Source organism: Protopterus annectens, chromosome 2.part1 (genome assembly GCF_019279795.1).
Source record: "Protopterus annectens isolate FY-2018-M chromosome 2.part1, PAN1.0, whole genome shotgun sequence".
Taxonomy (NCBI): domain Eukaryota; kingdom Metazoa; phylum Chordata; order Ceratodontiformes; family Protopteridae; genus Protopterus; species Protopterus annectens.
Genome location: NC_056729.1, coordinates 473,436,013 through 473,458,628, shown reverse-complemented (window position 1 = coordinate 473,458,628; position 22,616 = coordinate 473,436,013). Strand labels below are relative to the sequence as shown.

General features: G+C 42.9%; 1 protein-coding gene across 1 annotated transcript in view; it reads right to left on the bottom strand.

Annotated features, from left to right (window-relative positions):
- The window catches only part of USP38 (ubiquitin specific peptidase 38), a 534,729-nt gene that overhangs the window by 86,981 nt on the left and 425,132 nt on the right, over positions 1-22,616 (bottom strand). The window contains exon 9 of the mRNA XM_044062265.1: positions 18,426-19,797. Within this exon, the coding sequence (XP_043918200.1) occupies positions 18,426-19,797 (1,372 nt within the window). The remainder of the gene's footprint in view (positions 1-18,425; positions 19,798-22,616) is intronic.

Genomic DNA, 22,616 nt, shown 5'->3' with positions numbered 1-22,616 from the left:
AGATGCCATGAACCCCAAGGCTTGAAGGACTGTCCTTGCAGTCAGCCTGGACTGATGAGACAATTGATGAAAGTAAAGGGAAAGATTTTTTGTTTGTCCGAGGTCAAAAGGCCATCTGGGCTGCTGTATTCAGTCTTACACCCAGAAAGCACATGTCCTGAGAGGGTACTAGACTGGACTTTATTTCGTTCACAGAACACCCCAGGCATCTTAGCACTGCTATCACGTATTCCAAATGATGAAGAAGCTCGTCCCTTTCTTGAGCCAGAATCAGGCAATCGTCCAAATAAGGATAGATCTGTATTCCTTTTAGCCTGAGGAAAGCTATCACTGGAGCCAGAACTTTCGTGAACACTCTGGGCGCAGTAGATAAGCCAAAGGGCAGTGCAGAGAACTGATAATGAGAAGTCCCAGCCAGCAGATACTTCCTGCAACTCAGTCTGATAGGAACATGAAGGTAAGCCTCCTTGAGATCCAAAGTTACCATCCAATGATCTTTGCCCAGCAGAGGTAAAAGCTGTTGTAACGTCAACATTTTGAACTTGGGAATATCCAGATAAGTGTTGAGGGTAGATAAATCCAAAATTGGTCTCCATGTGTTCCCTTTCTTTGGTACTAGGAACAGGCGAGAATAAAATCCTAGGCCCACTTCTGGCATAGGGACCGGCTGTATGGCCCCTATTTGAAGCAACAGAAATTTGTTTGTGAGCCTCTATTCTTTGTTGAGGAGGAACGTCTGGCATGCCTTTGAAAGGAGGCAAGGTATGGAAATAAAACCTGTAACCGTGGTGTATGATATCCAATACCCATTTGTCTTGGGTAATCAAACTCCAATTTTCCTTGAAAAGTGCCAACCTTCCTCCCAAAGGTGCTGCCAGGCGAAGGCTCTGGCAGCTGAAAGGTAAGTCATTGGGTCTGTTTACGAAGGACTGACCCCTGCCCTCACCGAAGACTGTGCAGGTGAACTCCCTGTTCTGGCCTGAAAGAGCCCTGAGCTCTGCCCCTACCCGTCTAGACCTACCCCTAGACTGGGAATCATAAGAAGGATCGTCCACCCTTGGTAGGCCAATTTCTACTAAACTTCGGAGGCTGAACCTGCAAAAAATCTTTAACAGTCTGCATAGACTTAGCCTTGTCTTCCATTTTCTTTAAGACTGCCTCCACAGGAGAACCAAACAACACATCAGATTGTAAAGGAGCATCTAAAATCCTTGTCTTAACATGTTCAGATAAATTCTGATCCCTCAGCCAGGCATGCCTGAAGAACTGACCCAGTGGCAGCCACCCTAGGCGAGGCCTGTACAGCATCAAAACCACATTGCAAAGAATGCTTACCCACCTGTTCAGAAACATGTACTAAATCTTGTAACTCTTTACACTCAATACCTTCCATGAGCATCTACCTTAGACTTCAATTGTGAAAGGAGATAGTTTTGGTATTTCAACATGTGAAACTGGCAATTCAAAGCCCTCATAGCCAGGGTGGAAGAAGTATAAACTTTATTTCCCCATCTATCCAAAGCCCTGGCCTCTTTATCTGGAGGAACCGGATTTTTGACAACAGAAGCCTTAACACCTTTAGGCCCCTGACTAACAGTTTCTGGGTCTGCCCTAGGACTCTTAAAAAGATACTTATGAGCTTCAGGCACCATGTAATACCTATCCGGTTTAACAGGAGCAGGAGGCAAAGAATCAGGATTAAGGGAAGCCTCTGCAAAAACATCTTCCACCACATCCAGAACAGGAGGTATAGCCAAAGGCCTATGCTGGGGTAAAAACAAAAATTCCCTAAGCCTTTTCCTGGAATCAGAGAAGTCCTGACCTTCCCACCTAAAATGCTCCCTCATGGAATGAAGAGTCTCTGAAAAAGAAAAATCCTCAGGAGGAGAAGCAGAAGGAGTAGAATCATCCACATCAGAATCAGAATAAGGAGAATATTCCTGCAAGTCTTCAGCCGAAGACTCTGAAACATCCGAAGCCTGCTCAAAACTCTCAAGCTCAGGTGCCACCCTAGGTCTCTTATCAGGAGGGGGCATAGAACCTCTAATCAAAGTAATCAAATCTTCTGCCATTTTAAGCATATGCTTCTTGGGCACAGACCCTGAAGAACTAGGGGTGACACCAACTGAAGCTAAACCTGGCCTGCCTCTGGGAGAAGCCTTAGAAACAGAAGGAGAGGGCCTAACCACCCTGGGAAGGGAGGGGAGTACAGTAACCTGAGAAGCACCTTCAGCCTGGCCTGCCTCCTGAGAGGCCACATCTTGCAATAACAAAGTCTCTCCCTGGGACTCCAAAGAAACCTCTGGCAGAACCACCGGCTCCACTGAGACCTCTAAAGAACCCGTCAGGTGCAGACGGTTCTTCTAGCCTAAACTTAGCTGCTTTGTCCTTAAGCTTCTTGAGAAGCGGGCGCGGAGCATCCGGCGGCATTTTATAATTGCACCGCTTCCGAAGACTAACCTGGCACAATCTAACCTTCTCTTTATAGTGCGCTTGTTAAATCTAGCACAAGGCGACACCAACAACGTCGTGCTCAGGCCCTAAACAAGGAATACACAAAGTATGATAATCTCTGTCGGTATCTGTTTCCCACAAAAATACAGTTATTCACTTTTCTGACATCCGGTAAACCACTGAGGCAAGAAAAAACTAAAATATTCCCCAGAGTACTTAGCCAACTTTGACTCGGTCTGAAACTCCGAATTGAAAAATTTCAGAGCCAACCGCACTTGCAACGCTGCTTCTGCATCGGACCATGCGGCAAAAAAGACTGAGGATATGACGTGGGTCATGCGCATTTGTACCCTGACGTCCTGATGTCAGTCAAATGCGCCTTGTCCGGCGTCAGCCTACTGATATTGGGGCCGACCGAGGACAGCGGACTGCAAGTGTAAGGACTGCAGCAATGTGAGATGAAGAAAGTACAGTTTTGTACCTACCATAAATGTAGATGTCCGAACTGGATAGCATCTGCAGTCATAACAACTGGGTTGTCCTGTCGTCAGGCAGCCCTTGATCGGATTCCAAAGTCGGGTCCGGCTTGCTGATGCCGCACTTCACCCGACGTCATCTCTGCTGGTCTTCGGGTATAAAGGCACCAGCCCACGCCATTTTCTTCAGTGTTTCTTGCCCCAGATGCCAGTTGCCCTCTTGGAAGGCTAAATTTTGGGTAAAAATGCCAATGTTTCCCAAAGGATAGAAAGGCAAACACAAAAATAAGCACGTATGTACATATATACAAACAAATACACCATAAGAGACTCCCCCACCAGCTAGCTATTAGGAGGGTAAATACCTAGGAGTACCACAGAGGGAAGGAGGGAGGGTAATCCTGACTGCAGATGCTATCCAGTTCGGACATCTACATTTATGGTAGGTACAAAACTGTACTATGTCCTTCATGGATGCATCTGCAGTCATAACTTCAGGTAGAATACCATAGCCAACTAGGGAGGAGGAAGAATAGATTATGGTGTGGTTAGGATCCCTTGCAGTACAGCAGTGGCAAACCCTGCTCGGGATCTGGAATACAGAGGTAAATTATAATGCTTGGCAAATGTATGCACGGAGGTCCAAGTAGCCGCCTCAATAATGTCCTTGGTTGCCACTCCTCGTAAGAAGGCTGTGGTAGTGGCTGTTGCTCTTGTAGAATGAGGTCGTATGTTCTGTGGAATTGGTTTTCCATGGAAGGAGTAACAGAATCGTATGCAATTTCCTATCCATTTGGAGATTGTCTGTTTGGAAATTGCTTTTCCTTCCCTTCCTGTTGCATAGGCTACAAAAAGCTGGTCAGTTTTCTGTTACTTTTTGTTCTGTCCAGGTAGTAGCATAGCTGTCTGTGTACATCCAATGTATGCAGCATTCTTTCCCCCTCTGTTTTGTGGGTTGGGGAAGAAGGTAGGTAGGTGGATTGCCTGGTTTAAGGACACTCTGGATACCACCTTAGGCATAAATGTAGGATTAGTCCTCATGGACACTCTGTCTTGGTGGAAGATTAGGAAGGGTTGTACTGCCATTAGGGCCTGAAGTTCAGAAACCCTCCTTGCTGAGGTTATTGCCAGTAGGAAAGCAGTTTTCCATGAAAGATGCTGTAGGTCTGCTGTTGCTGCTGGTTCAAAAGGTGCAGTGTCAACTTTTCTAGCACAAAGTTCAAATCCCAAGCTGGCAGTGGTGGTTTCCTAGGAGGTTTTACATTCTTGATCCCTCTGAGGAACTGCCTGAGTAGAGGATGTGAGAAGACAGGTGGATCAAAGCTGTATTCTGCTGAAATAGCTGATGCATGTATCTTGATGGAGGAATAGGACAGGCCTGTATGTAGAAGCTCTGCCAAGTACTCCAGAATGTTAGCCATATCTATATTCGACACATCCTTCCCTCTTTCAGCACTCCAAATGACAAACCTTTTCCATTTCCCTGCATAGTTCCTTCTTGTTGAAGGTCTGCGGGCTTCAAGGATAATGTCTTTAACCCTTTGGGAGAGATCTGGAATAGTTGCTGCTATGTGATGTGCCATGCAGTCAGCTGCAACGTTTTTAGGTTTGGATGCATGATGCTGTAGTTGTTCTGAGTTAACATCAAGGGCATCAGGGTATTGACCACATTTTGTCCCGAGACATGCTCCTCAGCAATGGGTACCAGTGTTGTCTTGGCCAGTTGGAGCTATCAGGATTATCCTTGGGCGTTCCTCCTTGATTTTTAGTAATACCTTGTGTATCAAGGGAAGAGGTGGGAATGCATATGCTGTCAGGCCTTTCCAGCTGAAGGAGGGCGAATCCACTTTCGATGCAAGTGGATGGAATGTCCTTGTGCAGAATTTTTGAGCTGGTGGTTGAGAGAAGCGAATAGATCTATCTGTGGCATTCCCCATTTCTTTGTGATGGTCTTGAAGATGTCCGGGTGTAGCATCCATTCGTGAGCATCCGAGGTGGTTCTGCTTAACATGTCTGCTAGAGTGTTCTCCTTTCCCGGTACAAACATTGCCTGTAACTGGATGTTGTAGCTGAGTGCCAGGTTCCAAAGGTCCAAAGTCATTCTGCATAGGGGGTATGAATGAGTTCCTCCCTGTTTGTTGATGTACCACATGACTGTGGTGTTGTCTGTCCTTATCATCAAATGGCCTTCTTTGAGAAATGGTCTGAATTTTTGGATTGCCAGTTTTACTGCCAGCATTTCTTTTAGGTTGATGTGCAGGTGAAGCTGGTCCTCGTCCACAATCCTTGCATTTGTCCAGCATGTGAGCCCCCCATCCTAGGTCTGAGGCGTCTGTTGTGATGGTTTGGCTTGCTTGAAATTTGTGAAAGGGTAAGCCTGGGTTTGACTGGCATGCTTGAGCCCACCATAGGAACTCCTGTTTTAGGCATGGAATTAGTGGAATTTCTGCTTCTAGGCTGTGCCTGTGTTGGGACCATAAATTCTTTAGGTACCACTGTAGTTTTCTCATATGCAGTCTGGCATGTGGAACCAAGATTATGCATGATGCCATGAAGCCCAAGGCCTGCAGAACTTTTCTTGCTGTTAGCTTGCTGTGGTTTGTTAGTGCCAAGAAGTAAAGAGGGAGATCTTTTTGTTTCTCTGCAGTTAGGAATGCCATTTGTTTTACTGTGTCCAATTCAGCAAGAATGTCCTTGTTTGGGATGGAATCAGCCTTGATTTTTGCAAATTGACTGTGTATCCCAGTGCTTGTAGCAAGTAAATGACCCTTTGTAAATCTGTTGTCAGCTTGCTTTTGTTGTCCCCTTGTAGCAGGCAGTCGTCCAGGTATGGATAAATTTGGATTCCTATGTAGTCTGCAGTGGGCGATTACTGATGCCAGGCATTTTGTGAATACTCTGGGCACAGTAGATAAGCCAAAGGGCAATGCTGAGAATTGATAGTGCTCTGATCCTGCAAGAAATCTGAGGTATCTTCTGCAAATTGGTCGAATGGGGACGTGCAGGTATGCCTCCTTGAGATCTAGAGTTACCAGCCAACACTCCTTGCCCAGCATGGGAAGAAGTTGCTGTGGGGTCAGCATCTTGAATTTTGGGACAATGATGTATGTGTTTAAGGTGGACAGATCGAGAATAGGTCTCCAACTTTTTCCTTTCTTGGAACTAGGAATAGTCTTGAGTAGAATCCTTTGCCTTGCTCTGTTATTGGTACTCTTTCACAGCTCTCATCTTTGTTAATTGCATTATCTGCTGTAGAGCTTCTGTTTTTTGATTTGGAGGTAGGTTTGGCATTCCTCTTTTGACTGGTATAGTGTGGAAGTGGAACCGGTAACCTTGGTCTATGGTTTGCAAAATCCACTTGTCTTTTGTGATATAGTGCCAGTTCTTTGAAAATAAGGTTAATTTTCCACCTAAGGGTGCTGCTATTTGTTCCCTGGTAGGCGGAGTCAGAATCAAGTCACTGTGATTGTCCTGTTGTAGTGGTAGTGGCAGTGCCTGTGTCTCTGTTATTACCTTGCCACTGTCGTCCTCTATAGGCACCCCCTCTGGATTGATTTCTGCCTCTGGAACGTCTATTCCTGCCCCTTTGGGATCTTGTGGAGTCAGGAAAGGACCAATTTTTGGCAGGCCAGTTCCTGCTAAATCTTGGGGGCTGAACCTGCAAGAAATCTTTAACCGTTTGTACAGATTTTGCCTTTTCTTCCATTTTCTTCATTACCTGCTGGGCAGGTGTACCAAACAAACTGGTCTTATCCATAGGAGCATCTAATAACTTAGCTTTAACATGATCCGGTAAAACTTGTTCCTTCAGCCATGCATGTCTTCTTATCACTGTGCCAGTCATGGCTGATCTAAATGAAGCCTCCCAGTGCATCATAGCCACATTTTAAGGAATGGTTACTAACCTGTTGTATGTTATTTACCATTTCTAATAGATTTTTCTTATCTATAGAGTCATCAGAGGATAGCTTTTTAGTTAACTGATCAAGCATAAACTCTTGGTATTGTATCATGTGAAACTGACAGTTTAAAGCTCTAGCTGAGAGAGTAGCAGAGGTGTAAACCTTTTGCCCCATCTCTCTACAGACCTGGCTTCCCTTTCAGGAGGAATAGGGTTTCTTGCCGTGGTTGAGGCTACTGCCTTAGGGCCCTGGGATATAGTTTCGGGTCTGCAAGAGGGGCCTTGTATAGGTGATGATGAGTGTCTGGCACCCTGTAAAATCTATCTGGTTTGGCAGGTGCTGGAGGTAAAGAATCTGGTGCAGTGCAAACATCAGTAAATGCATCGTCCACAACAGAGAGGACAGGAGGTATAGCTAAGGGCCTGTGTTGTGGTAGGTGCAGAAAAAGTCCTAAGTCTTTTTCTGGAGTCTGAAAAATCCTGTTCCTGCCATTGGAATTGTTCTCTCATGGCATGTAAGGTTTCCCCAAAGGAGAATTCTTCTGGTGGGAAGCAGCTGGAATGGATTCTTCAGCATCTGAGTCCTCAAAATTGGAGAAAGGAGCCTCTGGCTGGTCTGTAATATCTGAGTCTTCCGCAGAATCATCAGAGGACACAGGCTCGTGGGGCTCTGCTCTAGGTCTCTTTTCTGGGGCTGAGAGGCCCTGTCTGAGTGAGATTGAGATCCCTAATTAAGGATATTAAATCTTCTGCCAGAGTAAGCATTTGTGAACTAGAAGTGGGCCTGGTTGAGGGGGTTTAACAGGCACTGACTTAGTAGATTTGGCTGCTTTAGCCCTGGCGAAGGCCTTAATAGACATGGCTGCAGGAGGCCTAGCAGCACCACGTGCTGGGGTAGAGACATCCAAAGGGATGGTGTCTGATAAGTCACTAATAACCACTGTAGTAGGTAAAATTTCTGAGGCCGATTCAAGTAAGGTAACCGGGAACCTCAGTAGTAGTCATTGATTCGGCTGTACTCTGAGCAGTTTTCTCGGTTTCGGCGAAACCGAGACACTCGCGGTTTTAACCATGGTTTCACCCGAAACCGCGGACTGAAGTGTCGGTCTTTTCTTTGCGTTTTAACAATTTGGGTAGTCGGAGGATCCGACGGCATAATGTACGCAAAATTCAGGCGAAAAACTGTTCAGCAAACTCCGACCGCGTCTAAGCGTTCGTCGGTTGAAAGAAGCACAGGCGAACAGGCTGCTATGTAAATGGTCTGGGCCTAAACAAGGCAAACAGTAAGAGTGGAAATCTTTATGAGGTATTTGTTTCCACAAGTTAAACAGTTATTGACTTTTTCTGACATCGGCTGAGGCAAGAAAGAGTCTAGCAAGTGCCAGCTTTAGAAGTCTTGAAGGTATTGGTAGTAGTAATCTCTGGATCTGACCGACCGGCACTTGAACAGCTTCTGCTTGAGCCACGCGGCAAGAAAGACTGAAGAAAATGGCGTCGGCTGATGCCTTTATACCCGAAGACCAGCAGAGATGACGTCGGGTGAAGTGCGACATCAGCGGCGGACCGGACTTTGGAATCCGGCCGACCGAAGGGCTGCCTGACAGGACAACCCAGTTGTTATGACTGCAGATGCATCCATGAAGGACATCATCTATAGTTATCCCAATCCACAAGGGGGGATCCACCTTGGATCCCGGAAACTACCGTCCCATCAGTCTGACAAGCCTCATCTGCAAGGCCATGGAGCGTATTATCATGGAACTTATAAACAAAGACATTGGCAACCTTCAAACACTGGACCCCACCCAGTTTGGGTTTGTGAAGGGCCGATCTTGTCTCCTGAACCTGATTGATTTCTTTGAATCAGTCTCCAGAGCCATGGACAAGGGTAAGGTGGTCCACACAGCCTATCTAGACCTTGCCAAAGCCTTTGACACCATCCCCCACTCTGGAATCATAGATAAACTTACTAAGTTGGGCATTAATCCCTATGTCACCCAATGGGTTGCTAAATGGCTTACTGATAGAACCCACACTGTAAAAGTAGCCGACTCCAAATCCAGCTCCAGACAAGTGACAAGTGGAGTACCTCAGGGTTCAGTCCTGGGGCCGCTCTTGTTTGGCATCTACTTCTCTGAAGTACAGGTCAACACTAAGGGACTCTGGCTGACAAAGTTTGCAGATGACTGCAAACTGGGAGCCATTATTGAATCCCAAATGATGTGGATACTCTACAAAAGGGCCTTACAGAAACAGATGCTTGGTGCCAGAGCCATGGGCTCAAGCTCAATGCCAAGAAATGTATTGTTATCCTTTGGGAAAAACATGTATCCATGAATTACCATATAGGTGGCAGTACACTAAACACAGAAAGTGTGATAAGAGACTTAGGGACACTGGTGGACAATGGTCTCACCTTTGATAACCACATCGCCACAACAGTCAGGAAATCCTTCTATGTGGCACACCTCATCACGAAGGGCTTTTCATCCAGAAAAAAGGAGGTCATTGTCCCACTGTACTCATCCCTCATTAGACCCATTATAGAATACAATGCCCCATTTGGTATGTACCTCTCAAGACATCTGCAACAACTGGAAAGGCCTCAGAAATACCTCACTAAAAGAATCACAGGCCTAAAGCAGATGCCCTATGCGGACCGCCTTAAAAAACTCCAGCTATACTCTGTCGCATATCGTCTACTCAGAGGCGATCTCTGCTTAACATACAAGGCCATGTCAAACCCAGAGCTGTTGGACATGCTACACTTAAAGAAATCCCAATCCCTCAGAGCTACACGCTCCAGGGATCTAAACCTTGTCATCACAATAAACAAAACATGTTGGAGGGATAGGTTCCTGACCCAGAGAGTCCCCAGACTCTGGAATAGATTGCTCATACATGTCAAGCAGAGTGCCTCTTTGGACCTCTTCAAGAGGAACCTTGACGATTGGATGGGAGAAAGGAAATTCACCCCAGGGATCACGTCAGTCGCCCTGCTAGACAGGGGTCCAGGAAAGTAAATAATGTGGGAAGAAATAGTCAGGGAATTGTTATGGCTAGGCTTGTATAGGCCCTAGGGCTGATAGCCTAGTACTAACCTATGAACCTATGAACCAGAGGCCGCAGGCTTTCTATTCACATAAAGCAAAGTACTTCCCTAAACTTACTTAAGTGAAACTTGGATCAGTGGATGGCGAATTGTAAATTTACCCCTGGTCTGACACCAATGTCTGTATTAGATGAAGCTTATAAATGCTGGACCACTCATGCCCAAGTTTATACAGCCCCCCCCCCACGCACACACACACTCATAACATATGGGACCAGTATCTTTTTAATATTTCTGGGTAGCATGGCCAGATTTGAATGCTATAATTTAGAAATTGGAACTAAATCAGTTATATTTTCACTAGAATAAACAGTCTTCCAGGTAGATACATTTGCAGGGGCAAACATCTTGGCTTCTTTGAGAAAGAACAACAGTTCCTCTGAGATTTTCCATGCCACCATTCTGAGAGAACCTGGAGTGGAAGACAACACTCTGCACTCTTGCTGGATTAAAAGGTTGCAATGAAGAGAAAGTAGGAGACTGGTGGATCAATACGACTCACAGAAGTGTAAACTATAGGGGAGACATTCCTGTCTTTTCTTTCAACAGCAGCCTTAAAATTAGGAAGCTGCAGGACACACATGTAGAAGCCATTGATCTCATGTCACTTGAACCAAAAACTTAGTACAAAATACTGCAGGAATTTATTAACACATTAAGATGTTTTTTTGTAAATGTTTTATTCTAATGACATCCTATTTACAGAAGTACTTACCGTGATAATAAATTCCTGTTCCTGGGGTGTTTTGTACTAAGTTTTTTCATTTTGGTATTTGTTTTGGATTCACACAATCCCATGATTTGGACATAGTATGTTTTTTTATGGTCTTCAGTTTTGGTGGTGTCGCTTCATCCCAACCTTGTTGTAGGATTCCATGCAAAAATTTGTTGTGGGAGAATGTTTCTAGTACTGGCTTACTACTTGATTTAACTGATCTCATCATGCAATTATCGCAGTATGCTAGTTCAGCTCCTGGCTGCCTAGAATATCACGGTAATAACAGTGGCAGTCTATGCATTATTTTACAGAGGAACACTTGCTGATGTTGTACAGAGTTGAGGTTCATATGAATCACAAAAGACCACTACTCATCTGAAAAAAGAAATCTAACTATGGGCAGGTGACTTTTAATTTCAGTTTGAATTCTCTTGGATAATGTACTCAACTCTTGGACAACAAGTGAAGGATTGTGATGGTTTACCTGTCAAAAAACAACTTAAACAATTAAAATTTTAATGTTTAAGTCATTACAGATGGAGAATACATTTTTCTTGGAATGTATCAACTTAGGAGTTTGAAAAACGAAATAAACCAATTAAGGATGATCTGATGTTCCCAACACATAAGGAGTATGACAACATTTTTTCCTACAAAAATCAACAAACAGTTGAATATCAACAAAAAGCATAAGGCAAGGAAGTTGGAGGAGGACCAAAAAGAATATTCTCCCCATGGTAAAGGATCCTTTGGACATGTGGTTAGTAGGTGAAACAAGAATACTCATCCCCTGGGAGCTTCCAGAAGATACAGTGATGGTAATCATATACAATGTGAATCCCTGCATTCCATGGACACATTTCAGCTTGTGTCACACTGTAATTGTGATGAAAATGTAAAATTTTTAGGGTACCAAACAGTAAGGAGGTTGGAGAGACCAGCCAAACAAAAACAAACTAGCAGGAACAGCAGACTTCGGACAGATGATACAGATGGCTGGAAATATAACAACAAACGTGGGAAATGACTTGCCAAATAATTATATATACAACATTCCTGTCCTCAGAAAGGTAAATGAATCTTGACATTGATTTTCCTCAGGTTCACAACAACAGAGGGGTGTATTTATAATTTTATTGAAGTCAGAATTACTGAGGCATATTATTCTTTTTAAGAAGGGATTTACTTTTATTTCAACCTGGACAGCCAACATCAGGTATTAGTTTAAGGGTGAGCACACTTATGCAACCAGCATATTGTATGTTTTTTTATTTTTTATTTTTTTTCCCCTAACAGATTTGTTTTTCAATTAAATTGTACAGATTATAGGTGACATTAAAGGTGGGAAAAGTTTGAAATGATTTACTGTGGTCTCATTTTTTATATCACAAAAAACTGGCATTTTAACAGGGGTGTGTACACTTTTTATATCTACTGTTTGTACAGCAAAACTGCTGCCCAACATTGGCTGGTATAGCAGTGCCTTAGAACTCTGAGGAATGCTTTTCTTCCTTAAGTCTTGAACATCATATTTACCAGGCTTGCTTATAGTCCACTGGAACCAGCTACTTCAGAGGCTATGCACCGTTTCTTGGAATATGCTTTTCGTGGTGGATTTTACTTCAGGTTTCAGCCACAGGCCTTACCTGAAAGGGAGTCCAATTTGCTCTTTCATATGGAATGGTGTCCCCTAACACTAATCCATTATTTTCTCCTGAAAATGCTTTCAGATGTTTCTTTCAGTCAATTAATTCACCTTCCCATTTTCTTTGCACAGTAACAATCCGGGGGAGTGAGGGAGACGCATCTCTTCATAGGATCACAGGAAGTCACTTGGCTATTGGCCCTGAGGCCCTTACAAGCCTAGCCAAGAATTTAGCCCATGTTCCGACAAGTTAGTACCCGATGGCCCTGTCCAGCAGGGACACAGGTGGAATCTCAGGGGTGTATTTTCTATTCCCCATCCAGTTACTCAGGTTGCACTTAAAAAGGGTTAATGAAGTACTCTGCTTGATGTGGACAGGGAGTCTATTCCACAGAACAGAAAGTCCCTGGGACACAAATCTGTCCCGCCAACAAATCCAATTGATATCACAGACCACGTTGAAGTCGTGCGTGCAGGTTAATTGAGTGGAGCTAGAGCTGTGGATATTCAGCAGTATCATCATGGCTGGAAATATAACAATAAACGTCTGAGATTGCTTTGTATGCCAGAGAGAGGTTACCTCTGAGGAGTCTGTATGAGACTGAGTAGAGGGATAGGGCTTTTAGCCTATCTGTGTAGGGTAGATGTTTGAGGCACTGGATTCTCCTAGTGAGGAACCTCTATGGTCTCTCCAGCTGCTGCATGTGCTTTGTGAGGTACATGTCAAAAGGGGCACTGTACTCAATAATGGATCTTATAAGGGAAAAATACAGGGATGTCATGACCTCCTTGTCTCTGGATGAGATACCCTTACTAATGAGGTGGGCCATGTAGAAAGCTTCCTGTACAACGGAGGCAATATGGTGGTCAAAAGTCAGTTTGCTATCAACCTGGGTGCCCAAGTCCCACCTGGGTGCCCAAGTCCCTCATGACTGACTGACTGCTTAGGACCTTGTTATTAATGTGATAATTTGTGGGGATGTCACTCTCCCCAAAGGGGATGATGATGATGCATTTTTTGGCATTCAGTTTGAGGTCATGTTTCTGGCACCAGTCAATTGTTTTGGTGGGAGTTTCTTGGAGGATGTCCACGTCACTAGGGGAATTTATGACGGCACCCAGCTTGTAGTCATCTAAAAACCTGGTCAGCCATAGCCCACTAGTTTTGGCCTGCACCTTAGTAAAGCATATCCCAAACAACAAAGGCCGCAAGACTGACCCCTGGAGTACACCACTCGTTACGGGTCTACTGCTTGAAGTTTCTTCCCCTATTTTGACTAGGTGGGTTCTATCAGTGAGCCAGTTTGCTACCCATGTGGTAACATACAGATTGATGCCTAGTTGAGAGAGTTTATCTATTATTCCCAAGTGGGGAATAGTACTGAAGGCTTTGGCCAGGTCAAGGTAGGTGATGTGCACAGTCTTCTCCTCGTCCATGCCTTTGGTGACTGTCTCAAAGAAGTCAACCAAATTTAACAGGCATGACCTCCCCTTGACGAACCCAAACTGTGTGGGATTGAGTGTTCGGAGGTTGCCAATGCCCTTGTTAATGAGGTCCATGGCCTTGCAGATCAGGATAGTTAGGCTGACGGGTCTATAATTTCCTGGATCGGTGGATGCTCCACCTTTGTACAAAAGGGATGACCAGTGGCTGTCCTCCACTCTGCTGGGATGAAGTCGGTACTCAGGCTTTAGCTGAATACGGTGCCTAATGGTGCTGCAAGTTCTTGCCCGAGTTCATGTAGGATGCATTCTGGGATGCTATCGGGCCCCAAGGAGGCTGTATTTTTTGCCTTTGAGAGGGCAGTGATGACTTGCTTCCTAGCGATAAGGAGAGGGGGTAAAGTGCTGGGGATGTCCTGATTTACTAATGGGGGACAGAGGGGTGAAGTTCTCAGTGAACTTGTCAGTCAGCAGGTTGGCTATATCTACGGCATTTGTGAATGCGGTGTCCTTGACCACCAGTTCTGAGTTGATCTGAGTGCTTCCTTTGAGACTGCGGACATATGTGATGTGGCCAGTTTGGACTTGAAGTTTGCTTTGGAGGATTTCACTAGTGCTCTTATTTGCTTATTCAGGCTAAGGAGAGATTGCTTCCAATTAGGCACTTGCTCCTGCTGCTTCTTGGCCCTTTTATTATAGAGTTTATTTATTGCAGATGTCCACCAGACAGGTTTACTCTTCCTTGAGGAGGAGGATTTTTCCTGTCTGGTATTCCTGACTCCATGCAGCTATTTAAATGCTTGTATAGTACTTTGGTGTAGGTTTGGACATGTGTGCCAGTTCCTATGTAGGGAGAGGGGGCTGTGAAGCTGCTGATACCTTCCCTCAGAAGGTTGTAATCAGCTTTGCAGAAGTTCTTTTGATTGACCCTAGCTGGGGGGGGGTTCAGGGGTGATGGTGACTTTGAAAGTGACCGCTTTGTTGTCGGATCTTACTAGGGAGGATGACACTGTATGGATGCTGCAGTGTTAAGTCATGTTGGTTAATACCAAGTCCAACATATTATCACATCTTGTGGGGGTGTTGACCAGCTGGTCCAAGGCATTTGCATTGACAAAATCAAGGAATCTTTGGTCATTCGTGTTTTGGCATGAGTAATTCTTCCAATCTGTGGTTGGATAGTTAAAGTCGCCCAGGATCAGGGTAAAGGGTTGAATCTTGAAGGATTCAAAGAGGTTCAGATAGGTGGAGTGGGCATCTTGAGTAGAAATTGGGGGCCTATCACTAGCTATGATTTGAATAGGGGTCCTGTCAACAGTTAACTGCACCTGGAGTGTTTCCTGTGCGTCATACAATGGATATACAATACCAACTCACATTCTACCTGAAGACCATTTATAAATTCAGAAAGATACAGCAGTACCTCATCTCTTCTCTTCCAGGCAGAAAGGAGTTGGCAGTTGCTAAACAAATCCTTTCCTAATGGACTGATAGCTGTACTGTGTTTCATATTCAGGTGGTGAACCACATAGTAAAAAGGTTCCTATCACAAAGTACTCCACTAGGGGGTGTTGGTTCTAGTCCTCATTTCAAAAATGCCTCTACTCAAAATAACTGTGCTGTGGTAACCTGGTCAGTAGCTTACACCTACATCAAACATTAATTGCAGGCTACGACTCCAGGAGTTAAGTCTTTTTGGCACCTTGGTATTTCATGACCCTGCCTTATAAGCATATGCTCTTCCAGTAGTTTCTACCTCATGGAAGGTTTCAACATTATTCACTGCTTAGGATTCTCCCCAGGAGTTGCACACTGAAGGTGGTCTCTGTAATGACAGATATATACTCACCATATCAGCTGATCTAGGAGAAGGTGAGGCCTTAAAAAGTGAATGCTTATTATTCTCTCATATCTCCCTGTATCTGGATGGCCTTACCTTTCTATGGTTACAACAGGATCTTTCTGTGAGACAGGCAAATACGTAAAATTACATTCTGGGTGGTTCTGTTTTCCTGTCTTACAATTTGTGCTTCGAGTGAATGAGATTCAAATCATGTAGTGCAAAGGCTGTAAACACCATCCTAGTCTGGCATGTGACATCATGAAACATTCTACTGGATACATGTGTACCCCTGATGAGGAAAAACAGTCACCTAATGAAGAAGGCCTAACCTTGCATTTATTCATATAAATATAGACACAGATATATACATATGGTGATTACACACTGTATTATGCAAAAGAAATGACAAGACAGGTTTTGGAGTTCCCTCTCACAGGGAGAGGACTTTCTTAGTCAGCAGCAAGGCAGAGTGTCACATATGACACTGGATGCACAACCATTTCCTCTCTTAGATGTCAAAGATGTCTTTTAGTCCAGAATGTTTCTGTACCACAGGTGTTACATTAATAAGGAAGCAAGGAGGCCTTTTACTGGAAAGCCTTAACTGTTAAAATGGAAGAGATCCTCTAACTTGTATGATGGATGTGGCCTGTTCAAGGTGCACCTTCCCAAGAACTTATCCTGTGTTATCAATATGCTTTCCTTGAGACCAGCCTCTGGCCTCCAAAATGGAAATGAAATTCTTTTTGTAGGGGAGCTTGGTATTTGACTCTGATGAAGAAGGCTCTGGTTCCTCTTTAGAACACGAACTTCAGTCTGGAAACTGACAAAGTCTGCTTTTGAGATAGTATGCACAGTGCTGCTGAAATTCCTTTCTTAAAAATGTGGTCCTACTATAACAGCTGCATCAGCTAAGAGGAATTTAGGGTGGTATGTGCTGCAAGGACTACATAAGCTTTTATAAAAACAAAGAACCTCTGCTTGCAACTAGAGGGGCACAGACTTGGAGGAAACTGAATCAACTCTGTAAAGGCAACAACTTCAAATGGTATCATGTTAAATATATAGTATCTCAGTCCAGACAAACTGCAGGCCCACTGTGCTATCTCAGGAATGCTGGAGTCCAGTCTGCAAAAAATTAAGTAACTAATCTATAATCAGGTGCAATAAAGACCTTCTGAGTAATTATAAAAAATGGACTGCATAACCTGCTGACAACTCAGAAGAGCTTAACCAGTCAGTTTTGCACAGCAGAGTTCTCCTTTGACAAACAACAGGCCTTATTCTGGGAGCTCCTATTACAATGAAGATACAATACCAATTTCTCTTCTGAGAAACAAGTTTGCATAGATGAGCTCTCGTCTTCATCCTTCCCTGCTCTGGGAGTGGTATTCACAGCCACACCATGCCTTGTACAATCCAAAGACAAGCCAAGCATGGAAATGAGGTAACTGAGCGTAAGCTGTGGCCGAAGAGATGTCATACTCTGCTATCAGCAGGACAGGGTCATCAGCACTGCAATCTGACAGAAACAGGTTGAGAACCTGGGGACTGATCAGTATCAGCGATGTTACACAAATTCCTCCTCTTGACCTGATCAACATCTGCAGAAATAAGAAGGGATGGAAGGCTTTAGTGAACCCAGCTGGTGATTTGATAGGAGAATAGCTCCACCCCCAGGTTCAAGGTGGCCACACTAAACTGAAACACTATGTACAAGAGGTCACGCTTGGAGTGACAAGAAATAACTACCTGAATAAATCCAAAACCTTTCACAACAGAAATAAAACCTTCTGCAAGAGTCAGGGACTCAGACAACCCTGATACTGAATAGCATGCTTGACTAAGTGATTTATAACCTTGCATGCCTCAGCATCATCTTGACTGCATCTGCTCTAGCTTACAATCTTCAGTGCAGAACATCAACCTTAATGACCAGCAGTACTGGGGTTCTGAAAGGGCTTTTTGCCTTTACATCACAACCTTGAGAAAAATAAACGATTACAGGAATTAGAACTCAATGAAATGTCAGACTTAAATTAAGAAAATAATGAACTGAGAAACACTACTGCAATGTTAGGCAACAACTAACAAGAAACTCAAAAAAAATGTTTAACATTTGTTCTGATCAATCAGTAAGAAAGACTGATGTATCTAGAAGGTACTCATGACATTATTCAAGGAGCCCATGAATAATGCTGAAAAAGATTTGCAAGAGCTTCCTCTACTGAAAATAAAATATTTTGATAAAAGTATACCCTGTTCACTGACGGCCACAAAGGATCGTTGTATGTTATGAGTAAATGCCTTCTCTAAGACTACTACTGTTTCTGGGTGTTTTAATTTGCCCATTTTCTCACTGAAGTAAAATGCATGCTCTGTTAAAAATACTTGACAGTGTCATCTAAAATACTGAATGTATCTTCTTTTATTTTATAAATAATCTCAAAACTGTAGATACACTCAACAAAACTGTTTCTACTGATCTCTGTGCAAACAATGAACTCACTTCCAAGAAAGGCAATACGAGATGAGATTAAGAAATATAAACACATTTGTCATAGAGCGACCAACGTGGAGAGAATGCTTTTTTTTTCTACTTAGCAAGGGAAAATAACGCAACAAAGTTTCTAGATACACCAGCTTATTTTCAGAATAAAATAATTCCTAAAAGCACCTAAAGCCCAACAGGTTTAATTAAAAAAAAAAAAGTTCTGATGTCAACATGTGATTTTCTTAAACAGGTACCTGAAGTGTGCAAAGTGACACACCTTCATCATGCCACAAAGTTTTGTACAGATCAACAAACACCAGCCAAGAAACAGAATTTTACCTGTAAATACAGTTTGTTGTCACTTGTGATTGCATCCATTAGTTCTTTCTGCAGAGGGGGGTCTCCATTTACCCATAGTGTGTTTGCTGACCTTGCACTGAAGCTGCTGTAGTTATCTTGTTTTTTATAAAACAATACATATGCTGTATCTTTGGGAAACCTATTTGTGATATTCTGTACAGACTGAAATGAAGTGAAAGTCACTCTGCTATCATTGAAAAGAAACCACTCCTTTGTCATTTCACTTAGGTCCTGCATGACCACCGAATTTGCTGTGCCCCGACTCAATTGCATGTCTTGGGAATGAGATGAAGTGTGAGCTTCATCAGAAGGACACAGGTGGTTTAAGGAGCTAGAATTGGCGACATTTCTAGCATATGAATAATAGTGTCCACTTTCTGAAGACATACCAGAATGTACAACAACTGAGCAGAGAATATATGGTACTTGAAAAATGCAATTCCCTTCTTCGGAGTGTTTCAGTTTCTTTGCATGATTCCCATCACTTCCTGAAGTGTCATGGTCTGAGGAATGGCCATCAGGCATGACATCTAGCAAGGTAGCTGATAACTTATGGATTGGAAGTTGCAGAACTTGAGGAATGGACACATTGTCAAGAATTTTATGCCTCACATGGGAGTTGGGATCATATGAAAACCTCAAAAGAGTGAGTATTAGGTATTCTGGCTCTTCAATGATCTCCATAGTCTTTTCTGCAATTTGCAGTGATGCGCAGTTTTCACAGTAGTATCTATTATCTCCATCAAGAATCTCCGGTGCTAAAAAGTAGTCTATTAGGTCAGTAACAGACAATGCCCTTCTATCTTCAGATGTCTCCATCACAGAGTTACTGCCAGGAACCAAATGATGATTACTTATTTCTGAGGTATGCAAACAACTGGATTCAGAAGGCAACTCTTGAAGGATTCCTTCCACAGCTTCTGTTTTGCAATCTGCCTCTTGTACTTGATTGCTATGTGTAAGATGTGCATGTGTTTTAGTGCAAACTCTTTTTTCTTTAGTGCTTATGTGGACAGTACATTTGTTTTCGTCCTTAATAGAAGATGAAGTTGGCTTGACAAAGACATTACTGGAACAAGGACAGAAAGCTAGTGAAAGGTCTGTAAAAACTTCCTCCTTATATGAATTGCTTGCACAATTTAAGCAACAGATCCTAGTCTGCAGTTTCCCACCAAACATTTTTTCAATTAGTGTTTTTCCATTGACGCTTCTCTTACAAGGTGCTTCTGAACTGAGTTCCATCTGACCAATAAGTGTTTCTGATAATGGTGCACATGGCTCATCAGTAGTAATATTATCAGAATCCATCTTGGAAGTGAGAGCTTTGAAGGACTTCTCTTCTTCATGCAATCTTGGGGGGAAAAAAGCAAAAAAACATGTTTGCTACTGCATATTTTTTTCATCTGTTTTAGACCAAGCATTTGTAAGTAAATGCAGACACAAACTGTAGATTACTTGACTTAAAATACAACAGTATAATCTTTTTTCAACTAAACAGATAATGTGAAACAGTGAAAAGTATTCACTGCACACTAAGTAATACAAAATTTAATCTATAATATGCTTCCCTGGAGACAGTATATCGAATTTGAAGTCTGCAATACAACCATAGTTCAAGCAGAATTTAACTTTTTTTTTTTTTTTTTTAAGTAAATGGAAGAACACAGCAAAACATTAGGATTTTAGTCTGTGAAAAAGGAGATGTAAATGTGGAAAAAAATTGGACAATGGAGGGACTGTTGTACAGAGGAAGAAAAGAAAGCAGTATTTTACAGCAAGGTGTTACAAGGCTACAAAATGACTGACATCCATCAAAGGCCAGAACCCTTTCACTCTTGCAACAAGAGATGGCTTCTAAAACACAGGACTGCAACAAAGTCATCTGCAGCATTAAAAGGAGCACCTAAGCACACAAATGTGCTACAGACCCTGACTAATAAGGAAACAAAAAATAAGAAAAGGTAACCTCAGTGACTATACACATAATATGGAGAGGGTACAAGACACAAAGGAGCTATATGGATAATCAAGCCCAATGAAGAGGAAAGCTTGAGCTGTGTGTGCATATCAGCAATGTTACACTCCAGACGTCCATGGGGGGATGCACTAGATATGCCATAGTTTTAAGAGAAGTTTTCTGCAACAGATATACTGCAATATTTAAATAATATAGGATTTCTGCTTGATAAAAAATTAACAGTTCACATACAGGAATTTTGATTTATCTGTTAATGCCTGACATTAGTAAAAAAGTTCTTTTACTGGAAAATTTGCTATGTTCACCTAAGACTGATGCAGTTATTGTTTGTGAAACATGGTTAAAGAGTTATAACGGGACACCCATTCTGTCAGAGTGTACATGTTTTTTTCTCTTTCAGACATTCTAACAAATTAGGTGGAGGTATTATGATAAGAATTAAAGATTGTTATGAGACCTGTGATTATTACATTTGTTAATAACAATTATAAAATACAGGCCCATTAATACTGAAAAATTAGCACGCTGACTGGACAGCCAAACTAGTGTGCCTGTTGTAAATCAAGCATATACCAATAGAAAGAAGTCCAGTTGCTGCGTGAACGGTCTTTCTATTGGAATATGCACCGTACTGCCATCCTTGTAACTTGCTCCATGGAGAAGACCATTTGTTTACGATTTTTTAAAAAGCACTTTAAATTCTATGCTTAGTGGTGCAGAGAAAGTATGCTAAGGATCATAAGTTTATAGGTTCAGAGCAGGTTACTAGGCCAGTGGCCCTACAGCTATTACAAGCCTAGCCATGTTAATCCCAAGTATCCACATTTGTTCTTTTTGGGTAGTTTGCAGAACAGTGATCAACAGTGGCTACCTCTGTCCATGAGGGACATGGGTGCCACCCCTGGGGCAAATTTGCAGTCTCCCATACAATTACCTAGGTTGCATTTGAATAGGGTCAGTAAAGAGCTCTGTTTTATGTAAACAGGAAGTCTATTCCAGAGAAGTGGCAGTTTCTGGGAGGCATCTCTCTCTCTCTCCAGCATATTCTGTTAATGTCACAAGCTAGGCTGAGATTCCTACAGCAAATGACTCTTGTGCCCTTAAGCAGGGATGGAAATTGTCCTACAGGCCAGGCACAAGCCACCTCTCAGCAGCCTATAAGATACAGAGTAAAGTGACAGGGCTTTCAGCCTGTCCAGAGGTCATGGCTTGGAGTCTCTGTATTTTCTTAGTAAGAAACCTCTGAAGTCTCTTCCAGCTGCTGCAGGTGTCTGGTGAGGTACATGCAAAAGGATGCATTATATTCTATTAGTGGTCTGATGAGGGTTAGGTACAACAGAGTTATAACATCCAATGTAAAAAAATAGGAGGTACCAGACTAAGGCAAGTGAAGATAAAGTTAAATTTTAATCCACAAAGTACAGACAATGGTGAGCGCTTTCGTAGCCAGAGCTACTTCACCAGACCAGGTGATAGTCGGACATAGTTAAAGAATGCCTTATGATTATCCTTGACTAGGGACGAGATTTTAGTTTCATAACTTGCTTTAGAAGACTTTACAAGATCTCTGATTTTTTTGTTTAGGTTTAGGAGGGAAATCTTCCTCTGCAAAGTGATAACCCCTCTTACTTTTGAACACCACTTTCTCCCTATTGTTATATAATCTGTTTATACTTGAAGTCCATTGTGGGGTCTTGCTTTTATGGGAAGACCTAGTTTTGATTCAGTTAGGTATTATGCAGTTACTTAAGTGTTTGTACAGGGCATTTGCGTACATTTCTGCATAGTGATCACTGATGTCTGCAATTGCAGGTGGTATGAAGTATTTTATACCATTGCTTAGTAGGATGTAGTTAGCATTGGTGAAGTTTTTTATAATTTTTGTTCCTGTGAGGGTGTCAGTTCCAGTAGCTACTTCCAACGAGACTGATTTGTGGTCTGACCTAACCAGGAGGGCATCACGCATGGGGAAAAAATAGTTGTGTAAAATCTTACCATAACCATAGATGTCCATCTCTTCTATGTTGCAGTATTCTTTACATATGGGAGTCCTCCACCCAACTGACTTGACGTCCGGCCAGCATACAACAGCTTTTAGCTACTGCAGGTACATGGGGTGCCTCATGTATGTGCTGGCAACATTAGCCATAAAAGGACATCTGCATGTACAATCCTAAGAATTGAAATGCCCC